We start from the raw sequence: 14,149 nt of genomic DNA, 5'->3' as shown, positions 1-14,149 counted from the left end.
GGCCTGGTGGGCTGGTCCCAGGATAGGGATGTGAGTGCCATCTATAGCCCCACTGCAGTTTGGGAATCCCATCGCTGCGAAGCCATCTATGACGACCTGGACGTTTCCCAGGGTCACTAACTTTGAGAGCAGTAGCTCAACGATTGCGTGGGCTATTTGCATCACAGCAACCCCCACGGTAGATTTGCCCACGCCAAAGTGGTTCGCTACTGACCGGTAGCTGTCTGGTGTTGCAAGTTTCCAGAGGGCTATGGCCACTCGCTTCTGCACAGTCAGGGCTGCTCGCATTCGGGTGTCCTGGCGCTTCAGGGCAGGGGCCAGCAAGTCACACAGTTCAAGGAAAGTGCCCTTACGCATCCTGAAGTTTCGCAGCCACTGTGATTCATCCCAGACCTGCAGCACTATGCGGTCCCACCAGTCCGTGCTTGTTTCCCGGGCCCAGAATCGCCGTCCCATGGCATGAACGTGACCCATTGCCACCATGATCTCCGCGGCGCGGGATCCCGTGCTTTGTGAGAGGTCTGTGCCACTCTCACACTTCATGTCCTCACCGCGCTGCCGGAGCCTCCTCGCCCGATTTCTCAGCAGCTGACTGGAAGAGGTGGACGATAAGGTGCGAGGAGTTGACAACGGCCATAAGTGCAGCGATGATCGCAGCGGGCTCCATGCTCACAGTGCTGTGGCGTCCGCGCTGTCACTGACCAGAAAAGTGCGGTAACAGATTTCCCGCCGGCGCTTTCAGGGAGGGAGGGCGGGAGTGACGGTTGAATGACGACAGTTACCCAAAACCACCCTCGACACATTTTTCCCCCAGCAGGCATTGGGGGCTCTACCCAGCATTCCAATGGGAAGCGGGGACTGCGGGAACTGTGGGATAGCTGCCCAGAATGCACTGCTGCCAATGTCGACGCTGGCCCCGTTAGTGTGGACTGACAAAGTCGAATTAGTGTCCTTAGTGTGGATACACAAATTCGACTTCATAAGGTCGAATCCACAAATTCGACCTAAGTTAAATCGAACTACTCTTGTAGTGTAGACATACCCTTACACAGAGGAGCTATGAGGCTTAATTCATTCATTACATAAAGTTCCTTGAGATACCTCGGATAGATGGTATTGCAAAAATACATAGTATTATACATCAGACATCCCAATATACAGCTTTATGTCACACAAGAGTAGCTTGCAGTCAATCACAGAATGAAAATCACTGTGTCTGATGGAATCTTCAAAGCAAAGCATTTTCACTGATATCAATGACACGGCTGCAGAGTATTAGTCTTAGTCCAGTTTTAGAGTGGATTATTTTCCAAAGCATTTACTCTGTCCATATCTGTACCATGACTCTCACTTTGAATTCTAATGGCCCATTCACAAAAGGGAAGGGGAGCTGACAGCAGGGTTTTCTGGCAATGTTATTATGCATTATCTACTTATATACAATACAGTAGTTATACTGCTTTCAATTGTATTCTCATGCATAGGTGGAGTTTTGGCCAAGTGTTGGGGAGGAAAACCTGGATTTCAGTGACAGGTGAGCTAAATAGGAACTTCCCACTCTCTCAATCCAAGATGTACCTGAGTTGAATTATGCCTGGCCATGAGCAAAGGAACCTTGCTCCTAACAAAAACTTTAACAACTAATTTACCCAGAGAGCCTTCCTTTCATCTCTGCCAGGCTGGGAGGCAAGCTGAAGTAAACATTACACAGGCTCGGCACTGCTGGCTCTAAAGTAAACTCTTCGACTTCCTATTTACATTTCAGGATCTTAAGCTTTGCGGTTTTCTAGCTCTGCAAGTAAGTGCTTGGGGTTTGGGAGGCAGCCTGCATATGATCTCCAAGCCTCACCAATATCTTGCTAGCCTTTATTAAGAAAATAAAGTAGGGTAAAAAAATACACAACAATCTTTTTATACATCCTTCTAGTGAAAATATTTCACTTCTCACAAAAAATATCAGACAAATTAATGCCAACAATGGGGAAGTGGAGAAGGATCCTCTTGCCAAGAGAGAGGGGGAAAAAAGTTTAATGAAAGAAAATAAATAAGAGAAATAGTTGAGGAGTTGTGCTCATTTTTTTTTTAAGTATGTAGAAATGTAACCCCTGTAAAGCCACGTGCTGAACAGGAATAGTACCATGGCATCCAAATATGCTCTGTGACCTTTTCCAGCTGCAGCGCCTGAGTCATGGGTACAGCAAGGATGGGCAACCTCTAACAGGGTGGTAAAATAAATATGGTTTTAATTTCATGCAGCCCTCCCTGAATGTAAAATGTCTTCATTAGCTGGGAAGTCAGCATTGTGACTGCTGCCAAATGCAATATATAAAGCAGCAGAACTGAACTGAATGAGGACAGATTAAGGGAGAAGTTCCTGTGCTACTGATTTATTTCCCTCACTCAAAAGACACTAGCTTTATGATTCATATTCAGAGGACAGGCCTTTTAGCAGAGAAGAATATTAAAAAGCAGGGAGGGCGGAGGTTTATTGGGTGGATGCTCTCAGTTTCACAGCTCCTTTCAAACCTTTTCCAAGCTGCTTTGGTTTCAACAGTTTTCTTTTTGTTTTTAATTTTTACTGCACTCTCCCGTCCTGTCCCCTTGCCTTCTCATCTCAGCACCTCTCCTCTGGTTCGAAGGACAAATTGTTGCCTTTGCTAAATGCTGGACACCAGCCAGCTGGCACCGATTCACTGCCCAAGGCTTCAGGCCCTGTCCCCTCAGAGACTACACATTTAATTGCAGTGATATGAGTGCAGCAGAGACTGAAGAGTGAAAGGTTGAAATCTGGCGTGCGGTCCATAGATCTACTTGCCAGAAAGGAATTGCCTAGTGCCACCCGGCTAGATTAATTAGAGCTGGCAAGTTGAGCGCAATGCTTTTTGATTCCTGCAAGTTTTCCTCTTGGAGACAGTTTCAAGCAGCTGAGGAGTCCCTTTGTAGTAACTATTCAAAAGTCTGCTGCTTTAACAACGTGGCATGTACTGAAGAGGAGGCTCTCGTATGAGAGCCAAAATATACTGAATCCACTTGCTGGTCTGGCTCCCACTGAGATTACAGAGATCAGGCTACGAGAACACTTTGAGCCAGCGTGTCTCTGCAGTCTCCACCCCAGGATGTACTGCAAAGGACACGTACTGTGCATGCTCTGGGGCTGGAAATGTGCTTTAGACTCTATTTGTGTGAACAAAGCTGGCAGCTTGAGTGGATATTGTGGAGCAAAGAAGCTCTATTGTGTTTCACAGTTGTCATGAGAATCAGATGAACAGATTTAGAATAAGCTGATCGGACTGAAGTTCCTTTAACAGAAGAAGACAAAGAATAGCCCTTCTTGGTAAAAATAAGCATAGGAAATTACTTTAAAATAGTCCATAATAAATGATGGGACAGCTTCGGATATCTCCCATTTTACTATGTACATAGCTGCTCAACGACATCTCAAGAGAAACTGACTCTCATATCCCTGATAGGAGATGGTCTCACGAGACAGAAAAGAAGAATCCCGCAAGGGATAAATTACTGCAGATTATTCAGGACTAAAGTTGCCAAATTATTGAAGTCAGGCTGTACACTGCACACACATACTACCCCTGCAAAACAGGTTCTTTTGTGTGTGCACAAGTCAGGTGACTCAGTACCTAACTACCCACATGTGTGTGCTCCATTTACTCACATTTACAGTGGAGTCAAAACTGACACAGGAGTAACAGAGAAGCAAAAAGAGAGAAAAATCCATCTGATCCAGAAAGGAAACTTCTTGACCGCCACAAATCAGAAGCATTGTCTCCAGAGCAGCCAACACAAAGGGGACAGGAAGTGACAAAAATATCCTGGGGGTCAAGTCACCTAAGGTAGGGAAATTAAAGAAATCCTGACTAGGGACACCATATCTTGTGTATTTGGGATTCAACCTGCCAGAAAATTCAGATCTCCTCAACCCCACATTAAGATGAATTAGAGGCCAGAAAATCTCTCTGGAAACTCTCTTTGGCTATGAATCCACAAAGATGTGCATAGTGGAATGGCTGTTTTGGGAAGTCGGGAAGGCAGAACACTGCTCTCTCGCCAAACTTAGCGAAAACAAAAGGTACAAATCGCCTATATATATTTTATGAGCAGGGCTCTTTTATGTAAATATCTCAAGAGCTTCAGTTAGTATGTACACATGGTGCATATTCTATATTCATGGGACTTCTGGCCACATGCGAACACTGTTAAAAACGATAGTGAATAGTTCTGAAGATTTCATGTTTGTAGCACCTTTTCTCTGTACTATACAGCTTTTGAATAAATTTGTCCGACTGTACATAGCCCAACCAGTTCTATGACAATAATGAGATACTTTCCCCTGTAAATTGTATTGAAAATAGGTGCTATTATTATTTATATAGCAGTGGTGACAGACACGCCAGCCAGGACTGGGGTCCCATTGTGTTGGCACTGCAGAAACAGACATGAAGATGTGGTCTCCATCCCAAATAGTTTACCATCTAAGAAACATTTTACTTCAAGGAAAAGGTTGTCTACTTATTTATTTAAATGAATTTGGTGCTCATGAAAAATGCGAGTTGGACAGCTCTGGAGACTGCATTACTCTTATCCACTGGACAGAGGCAGCAGCTATTCAAGCCTCCTCTCATAGCCCTGCTGTGAAGAACATGGGAAATAGTCATAAAAATAAATAAATATATGTGTACCTTTGTTTATTTGATTACCATTGCACTGATGGCCACCAAGGATCAAAGAGTTAATTCAGTCCTGGTTTTACATGTCTACACGAAGGCAGGCAATGGCTTTAGAAAACCCCAGTAACCCGTACTTAAGGGGACAATACAGGTGTCAATCCCTACAAAGTCTACCCCTGACAATGTTGGGGCTTCTACCCCTGACAATGTTGCATGACTGCAACAAAGGACTTTTGGAACTATTCAAAACCTGAGCCCCAGATGACAAAGGGGTAGAGGCAGTGTCTGGAGGGAAGCCAACAATACTCCATTTCCCCGTATGAGTAGCCTTTTGTTGTTTTTCTGATTGCTACATTCCTACAAATAAATAAATAGTATTTTGAATTGAAGAAGCTGTTCTGGGATGCTGCAGTTGCTGAAGGGAAGTCTCTTGTGGGTGGTGAAACCTGCCAGGCCTGCTAAGAAAACATGGTTGGAGAACAGGGGAGCTGTAGCCTGGGGACCTGGTCTGAAAGTGGGTGAATTGTGGGAATCCACTCTGAGAGAAGTGCAGGCGCTCTGTCACTTGAAAGGAGTGGGGAGCCAATCAAAATCCATGAGTCTGCTGCCATCAGACCTTTTGGGGCAGGACTTTCTGTGGTCTGTGTCCACAGTGAGCCATGGGTAGTGAGGTGCAAGGTGGTTATAGCTGCTGCTGGGTGGCAACATGGAAGTGTCTCTACCTAGCAATTCTGAGTTCAACACCTGTTGGGCCTTACAGGTAGCCACACAGACAGATGAAAAGTACAGCTAATCCTGTAACTATGACACCAGGCAATGAGTGGCAACCCTGAAATGAAGAAACCACCTCTGAAGATAAGAGGATAACTCATTTGCCATACCAACTGAGAATGGGCTTCTGCTTAGATTTACTTTCAGAGTAGACAGCTGAGGATTGTGTGATGTGGATAATTGTCCAGACTAGCCAAAAACTTCTTTTACAAAGGCCACAGACCAGACTTTAAATGATAGTGACTTTTGGTGACTACTAACCTAGAACTGGATTTGAACCAATCCACTAATTAGTTATGAAACTCTCTTTGGCTCATTGCTTGAGCCATCCAAGTCTCTCAGTGGAAACAGTCTTACAAAGTGGCCTGGGAGTCTGAATGCCCAAGAAAAGCAGTAGTTAATTCCAAAAATGAAACCTAATTTGAAAGAAAAATGGGAATTTTACCACGAATGAAATTATTATATCCATCAGAAAAATTATGTTCAACATTTGTAACTTTTAAAATATCAAAGGCATGATTAGCAAAGTCTTTTGTTCAAATTCTTTAGATTCCTTGAGGTTATGAAAACTGGGTCATGGAACTTCTCGGTAAGTTTAAAGTAAATGCCCTTCGCAAGCAATATCTAATTCTGTGACTCATGGAGCATTCAGCCTAGATAATGGCAATACTATATCCACACACATATACCACCAAAAGCACTCATACCAGTGCCAAAAGAAAAAATAATAATCCAGTAGATGATTTTGAACAGTTTCCTGTAAGAGGCCTTGAAGAAATCCACTGCCCAACTGCCGCACTTTAACCCTGCTTTCTGTTTTCTGAATTCCTCCTGACAGTTGGCTCTTTCGTTCGCCAGAACCACAACAAAGGACGGCGTTGAGTTTCCACACAGACCATTTTCTCTCTCTCTCTTCTCTGATCATCTCACAAAGGTATTATTGTTGCTGGCTCACTGGGGCTCCATGCACCTGAGGCAGATCAAAGGCACTTTATAATGCCAGCCTGACCACACAGGTCTCTCTCCCACTGCATTAAATTAAACCTGATGATTAATCTCTATTGCCTTGAGGGTCCCTCGGTACAAAGAGAGAGAGAGAGAAAAAATATATTTCTAACAAAACATGAGTATAATAAACTTCCATATTATAGCCCTAATTAAAAAAAGGTACAGCTAATTTCAACCAACTGCAGTTGAATATACGTCTCATTAAAAACACACACAATTGCCCTATGTGCTCTATAGTCACTTGGTACAATATAAGCAGATTGGGATAAAGGACACTTAAACCAAAGGCCTCCCATAGATTTGATCCAGAACAGCTTAGAATTTGCTTGTTGTCTGTTGATTGGAAATTGTGGTGCCTTTAAAGTTGAAAAAAAAACCCCAACAAACGCCACAACAAAACCCTACAACCAAAACAAACACCTGGGAGAAGGGAGGAAATAAATACTTAGTAAATGCTGAGTTGTTACCTTTAAATGAAAACCAGTTTAAGTTTCTCCGAGAACCACAGAAAATGCCTATCCCCAAGCTGGGGCTCAAGCATTAAGGGCCCCTTACTTACATCAAGGAGTATCTTACTCTGTGAATACTTCACTGGGACTACGCTCACAGAGTAGAGTACGAATCTATGGTATATCAATTAGGGCTTGTCTATACTAGAAAATTCTGCCGCTTTAACTATACTGCTATGGTTAAAATGGCAACCCTCCTCCCCGATTCCACTCCCAGTGTGTATACCAGTATACAAGTTTGGGCAGCAAAATAAGATCTATTTTGGCACCTGTATATCAGTATAACTGCATCTCCCAAGGCTTATACCTATATAACTATATCAATAAAAAAACAAAAAAAAACCACACACCCCTAACCAACACAGTGATCCCAATATAGCTTTTCAGGTGTAGACCGGGGCTAAGGATGTTGGGATTTTAGGTTTAAAATCCTGATTTAACAAGGAATTTAAACATGTGCTTAAGTACATAATTAAATCCCACTGACTTCAAGTATCTGCTAAATGCTTTGGCTTAATAGGGACAAGATTACTGGCATGCTTAAAATTAACCACATACTTAAGTCCTTTGCTGAACTGGGGCATAACTGACAAGGTCACTGTCTTATTAACATGCTGCTGTCATGGCCTATTCCATGAAAACACAGTATGAGGACAAGCTATAGGCACTTCTATTAAGTGTAGTAATGACATTATTTAACAGTAGCTCCCTCTTTTCACAATCTGAGATGCCTTTCCTTGACAGCAAAACCTCTACCACCCCCGCCCCAATTTGCTCATTTGGGAAAAATCCAGTCTAAATTTAAGAGCATAATGAGTTTTAAATAAAAAATATGGCAGAAAAGGGTACTTATCTAAATGGAATAGCTTTCAGACTCATACATTTTAATTAGGTATAAATTTCCAAAGCAGACACTAAATTTTAATTGCAAACTAAGGAAAAGCTTTTTCGTTAATTCACTGGGAAAAATTAACAAAGCAAAAATTGCTTATCTGGGTTTTTTTTGAAGTCATCATACATATAATTCAATATAGATCATTGCAGCTCTCAGAGAGAGATGGATTTATATTGATTGAGTGAGGAGGTGGGGGAAGAAGGGCTGCTGGAGAACACACACTACTTCTCTGAAGACGCTACTCAGGAACACATTAGTGACATGCTTGTCATGGATAACTCAAATTCAGAGTCTTCAGCTCTGATTTCACGCTGCTCTCTTTAAGCTTCTGCAGCATTGTGTTAGACTTTGCTTTAGCACTTCATGTCAGGGTTTTTTCCCCAGTATTGATTTCCACTATTATGTAGGGTGACCACATGTCTCAATTTTAAAGGGACAGTCCTGTTTTTTGGGACTTTTTCTTATATAGGCACCTATTCCCCCCTATTCCCTGTCCCCGTTTTTTCACAGTTGCTATCTGGTCACCCTACTACTATGAAAGCTCCTGGTTGCTAGCAAATGCATAATATGTAATTAAAATCTGAAAGTAAAGATAAAGAACACACCAAAGTAACAAAACAAAAAAAGGGGGAGGGTGCTGATCGGAAAATAAAGTGTAATTTCTCTTCAGAGACATTAGCTACTATACAAAACCATCACTGTGACCATGTAGCCAACCTACCCCCATGTGACAGGAAGATGTTCCACAGATCACAGCAAGCCGGGACGTAACTGGCTGATTTTCACAGGGCAGGTTATATCCTTTCACATCTGCTCCAATCACTCCTATTTTTAAAAAAAATATATATATCTTAAAAAACAACCCAACCTTCCATAAAACAGAGTTGTTTAGTATTTGAATGGTTGCAAAGGATCCCACACTGCTTCTAGAGCAGACCAATTTCACAATTAGAAAGGGCTATTCCAGTCTGGTGACTGTGGATACTGTTTATTGACAAGATAAAGGATGTTCCAAATGTATGGGGCATTACACAGAGTAATTACTCTCCTCTATACCCATTATTATTATTTTATTTATATTCCAGCAGAGCCAGGAGGCCTCAACAGTAATCATGGCCCCATTCTACCAGGCATCATACAAATGTGTAGAAAAAGACAGCCCCTGTACTGAAGAGTTTACAGTTTCAATAGCCTAAATAGAGAAAAGATGAAAAAACAAAAGGAAATATCACCATCATCCCTGTTTTACAGATGAAGAACTGAAATGCAAAGAGACTAAGTGACTTGCCTAAGGTCATACAGGAAGTCAGTGGAAGAGCTGGGAATTTAACCCTAATCTCCTGAATCGCAGGCAAGTGCCTTCATGTTTTCTTGCTTTGTTCCCCCACTGTGGCATCTACTGTCTGAGTGCCGTGCAGGGTGTTTGCGTGTGTACCTCCCAATAGCACTGATCAAAGCCTAGGCACATTTGAAAATCCTCCTAAGTACTAATGTGCATCTTCAGACACCTAAATACCTCTAAAAACCTGACCCTAAATCCTTGAGTACACATAGTGTAAATGCAGAATCCGATTTGAACCAAGAAATATACAAGTGGCAGACGAGGCTGAGATTATGTCTGTGGTATTCTGTACACATACGGGATTCATTTATTTGTACAGATAAACAGAATCCTTAAAGTGTTGGTGCTACCTATCATGCTTTATTTTTTACCTGCCAGACAGTGACGTGCCCCACTACACATTACGGATTTTGTATAGTTTAGTCTAACAGGTAGCTTCCTGAACTAAGAAGTACTATAGTTAGAACTACTAGAGGGCATTCAAAGTCTATCTGCCCACTACAGCATACAAATCTACCCAGGTGTGACTTGTCAGCGCAACAGGTAGACATTTATTTGTATGTCTTCCAGAATGTTACTAAGTCTCGTGGTTCAATAACTGTTAAACATTAAGAAAATGTGTATCACTTCAGCAGAAATCTTAGGAAAATTCCTACTGACATCAATAGAGCTACTGATTTCAGTGGGGCCAGAACATCACCCTTAGTGTTTATGCCAACTTTACTGTCAGTGAGTTCTCAAAGTCCTATTTGTGATTGACTGAAGTGAGATACAATTATAATATGCTATAATTAATGTTAATGAATAAAAAACATTAAATATAACTACAGTTGCCAACCCTCTAGGATTGGCCTGGAGTCTCCAGGAATTAAAGATTATGTCATATGATGAAATCTCCAGGAATACATCCAACCAAATTTGGCAACCCTAATTATAACATAGAATTATAATGAAGATCAAGCCATTTCATTCAGTTCTTAGGACAATTTAAGTGCTGTTATAAATAGTTTTATGTTTATTTTTGTCAGAATCTGTAGTATTCTGGGACAGCCTCATGGGATACACAATTTCTTTTGCGAAGGTCCCCAAAGGACAGATTTAAGACAGCAAACTTTAGTACCATACAAAACAATATGACACTCAGTATCAAACGGCAGGAAACACTTAGCAGTCATAATTTCAGTTCTTTTTCCATAGTAACAAAGTATTTCAGATATTGTAAAATAAGAGATCTACAATGCTGGAGCCTGTTTTAATGGAGCAGGTAGTTTATTCCAGCTTTTTGAGGTCATAGCCTCAAGAGCCAGACCTCCCATACTCAGTTTTAACTCTAGGCACTTTAAAATTAATAGACTAGGTCGAATGAAGGGCATATATCTATTCAGCTTCCAGTTTTCAGCTTTTTAGTAACAGATTTCAGATGCACTAGCTTGGAAGATACTCAAGACCTCTGTAGCAGTAAATATCAAATAACTCTTCATCTCCTTCCTACCCCACTCTCAGACTTCAAAGCTGTCACAGATTCCAGAGCTCAGAACATCCAAAAATCCTAGCCAAATGCAGAAATGGACGGTGTGTCAAAATTTACTAGCTATGAAAACTAAATCTCCACCATGTCACTGTAGTTCAGTCTGCATGCTGAGAAAGTGCTGTTTTTATTGTTCTATCTTTGAAGACCATTTTTGATACACTCAGAAGAATGTATTTCAATGGAACAATTATGACATCCAATGGAAATTAATGTACAACTGGTTAATCTAGAGCAGTGGTTCTCAAACTTTTGTACTGGTGACCCCTTTCACATAGCAAGTCTCTGAGTGTGACTCCCCCTTATAAATTAAAAACACTTTAAAATATATTTAACACCATCATAAATGCTGGAGGCAAAGCGGGGGTTTGGGATAGAGGCTGACAGCTCGTGATCCCCCATGTAATAACCTCGCAACCTGGAGGGGTCCCGACCCCCAGTTTGAGAACCCCTGATCCAAAGCATGCAGATGTTCTAGGGCATATCCTCTATACACTATGTGTATAGACTACACTATGACAAAACGGTGAAAATGCCCAAAACATGTGACATCACATTTTTAATACATGGCAACTTTTCATTAACTAGAGCAGTTAATTATTCTCAATATTTCTTGGTTTAAATTTACCATGTTGCAGATGTTTTCTCTCTTCTCCCTGCATTTTCTTTCCTCTGTATATTTTTCTTCAATATTTTTCTACTTTTAAAATAATGGCTGCATTATCTGACACCATCCTTTTTCCCCTCATTTTCATTAGAATTTATTTTCAGTGGAAATCTTCAATTTCCCCCTTGTTTTCTTATTTTCTCTCCTCTCCACCACTATTTTTCCTTAGGATCTTTCAGTTTTATTTCCTGAACTTTATGATTAAAGAAGCTGTAAAGAAGGGATGGAAGGGAAGCAGGATTCGGCAGCACGCTTGCGGGAGGTCCGCCGAAGCCGTGGGACCAGCGGACCCTCCGCAGGCAAGCTGCCGAAGGCAACTTGCCTGCTGCCCTCGCGGCGACCGGCAGAGCGCCCCCCGTGGCTTGCTGCCCCAGGCACGCGCTTGGCGTGCTGGTGCCTGGAGCCGCCCCTGTGCATTTCAGAGATTGCCCTCTGCTCTGGTTACCCTCTTCTCATGTGCACTCTTATGCTCGCCCTCTCTTCCCCGTTCTCTCCTCTGCACTCTCTCTCTTCAGTTCAAATCTTTCTTATTTCATCTTCTTCTCTACCAGCCCCATATTTGGCAACCCTTCCCAGAGCAGATTTACATCTCACAGATTCTCTCCTCCTACAACCTCCTTCCAGCTCTCCTGGATTTGCACTCAATTTGTCCTAGTTTTGCAGTGACTCTCCTTGCTACTACCCTGCATCAGCCTCCTTCTACCATAGAGAGACACCCCCTTTTCCAAGCCATCACCTTTGTAACGGTGCTGCCTGTACAGCACCGAGGAAAACATACAGAGAGATCCATGTGACTGGTTCTCCAGCCCCTAAGCAGTTAAACGTCACCCACTACGTGCAGAGACAAAGCAGGGAATCTGTGACTGGTAGAGCTCCTGTATGGGAATATGGAGGCACTGTGGAAAATGGTGTCTGGACTGAAAATTCTAAGATATGAAAAGTTATTTCCCATCCACATTTATTCACTGATATGCCATGCGGCTGGCAGTGTAGATAACAAGAGCTGTTCATTCCTCTGTATAGGAATTAACACTGTCATCAGGCCAGCTTTCAGTATATTTTTCCCCCACACACATAATCAATATCTTGTTGATTTCAAAGGATCACTTAATACTGGAAAGGCTGGACCTTTAGTGCAGTTTTGTTAAGATTCAAACTTCAAACTCTAAAGAGGTTGGGTGCAGCAAATTATTCTCCATGTTTAAATAAATGCATTAGTTTAACATATACAACATGAAGTATGAAGAGATGATGAAGAGAAGGAGAAAGTCACTGGCTAAAGGTTCATGATTTAAGCCTTACAAAGGCCTTCGGTGATGCATGTTTACAGCATAAAATCAAATTGTATATTTTATGTCCTAAGAGAAAGGATATTTTGTTACACAAGTCTATATTGTATTTAGTGAATGGTATACATTTTAATAAACCTAAGCAAATGGAATGTAAAAAAAATGAGATTACAGGCCTGACTTTGAAAAGCAGTCTCTAATTTTGCTGGCACAATGTTGCTTATATTTAGGGCCAAATTTTTGATCCACCCTAGCCTGGGCCTCCATTTTCAAAAGCACAAAATTGCAAGGGCAAGTAACCATTTTGCACACAGTTTTATGCACCCTTAATACATCTCACTTAGCCAGTAAGGCACTGATTTCCACAACCTTTAGACATTTAAGTTGCTTAAACTGTAGGGGCTAATGATTGTGGGGACAAAAAAAATCACCTACATTTATTGCACTGACAACTTAAGCTTGCAAAAATGCCATCCCAGTTTCTGAAAATCTGACCCTTGTTTTGTAGCATTGTACATGAAAACTGCAAGGGTAAAAGCATGTGTGTTTCCAGGAAAATTAGGTCCATTGGAGTGTTTTGAAGTGTTGAAATTTGTGTACCAAATATTCATCTACCTCCACAAAAATAAGATGTGGAAATATTTCTCACAGTTCAATATGAATTTGTTTATAAGATAGTTCATAGCAGTGTGATTCAATGTGAGATTATACATCATGTATATTCTACAATATGAGTACATTAAGTCCTTCGACTGAAAAATATGCTGATTTTCCCTATTTTTAAAACGCCCACCCACCCACATAGTGAGACTAATTGGTTTCCTAGCCAGAGTACAGATGCTCTGATTAAATGATTAAATATGGTCAATACAAACTATAATAATATGTACAGTATATGGATAATCTAGGAGAAACAACTATTGGAAATCATAAAAAAATGCTAAAATAGTACCTGCTGTTTACTAAATATTAATTTAGTACTTCTTAGTTTTGACCAGTGTATTTAATAAACGATCAGAAAATGAGAGAAGTCCACTTACTAGAGAGGCAGTGTGGTCCAGTGCATGGGGCACAAAACTAGGATTAGGTTTAGGACACACAGATTCCGTTCCTAGCTCTGCCACTGATTTGCTGTGTGATCTTGGACAAGATGCTTCACCTCTCTGTGCCTGTGTTTCCCCAACCAACACTTCGTGTGTTTTTTGTGTACTTAGAATGCAAGCTCTTTGGAAGACTTTCTCTCTATGGGTCTTCACAGTGCCTGGCACGATGGAGCCCCAATCTCTGTTAGATTTCTAGATGCTATGGTAGTACAAACAAATAACAACAAATTCTCTTCTATGGTTCAATCTACTGTAGTTCTCTGATTTACAAGAATTCCCGGCATTTCTGACACCAGCAGGACAGCTGGGATCGGATCTACCTTCAGAATTTGTTTACTGAATGACATACAGC

The 14,149-nt window shown here is 41.5% G+C and overlaps 1 protein-coding gene across 10 annotated transcripts in view; it reads right to left on the bottom strand.

Moving 5' to 3' along the window:
- FGGY (FGGY carbohydrate kinase domain containing) overlaps positions 1-14,149 on the bottom strand; it is a 372,408-nt gene that overhangs the window by 84,926 nt on the left and 273,333 nt on the right. For all 10 annotated transcript variants that reach the window (XM_045026481.1, XM_045026483.1, XM_045026482.1 and 7 more), the window contains one exon: positions 8,590-8,693. In XM_045026481.1, coding sequence (XP_044882416.1) covers positions 8,590-8,693 — 104 coding nt within the window. The remainder of the gene's footprint in view (positions 1-8,589; positions 8,694-14,149) is intronic.

Source organism: Mauremys mutica, chromosome 8 (assembly GCF_020497125.1).
Source record: "Mauremys mutica isolate MM-2020 ecotype Southern chromosome 8, ASM2049712v1, whole genome shotgun sequence".
Taxonomy (NCBI): Eukaryota; Metazoa; Chordata; order Testudines; family Geoemydidae; genus Mauremys; species Mauremys mutica.
Note: the sequence above shows the minus strand (reverse complement) of the source record. Positions and strands in the feature narration are given on the sequence as shown.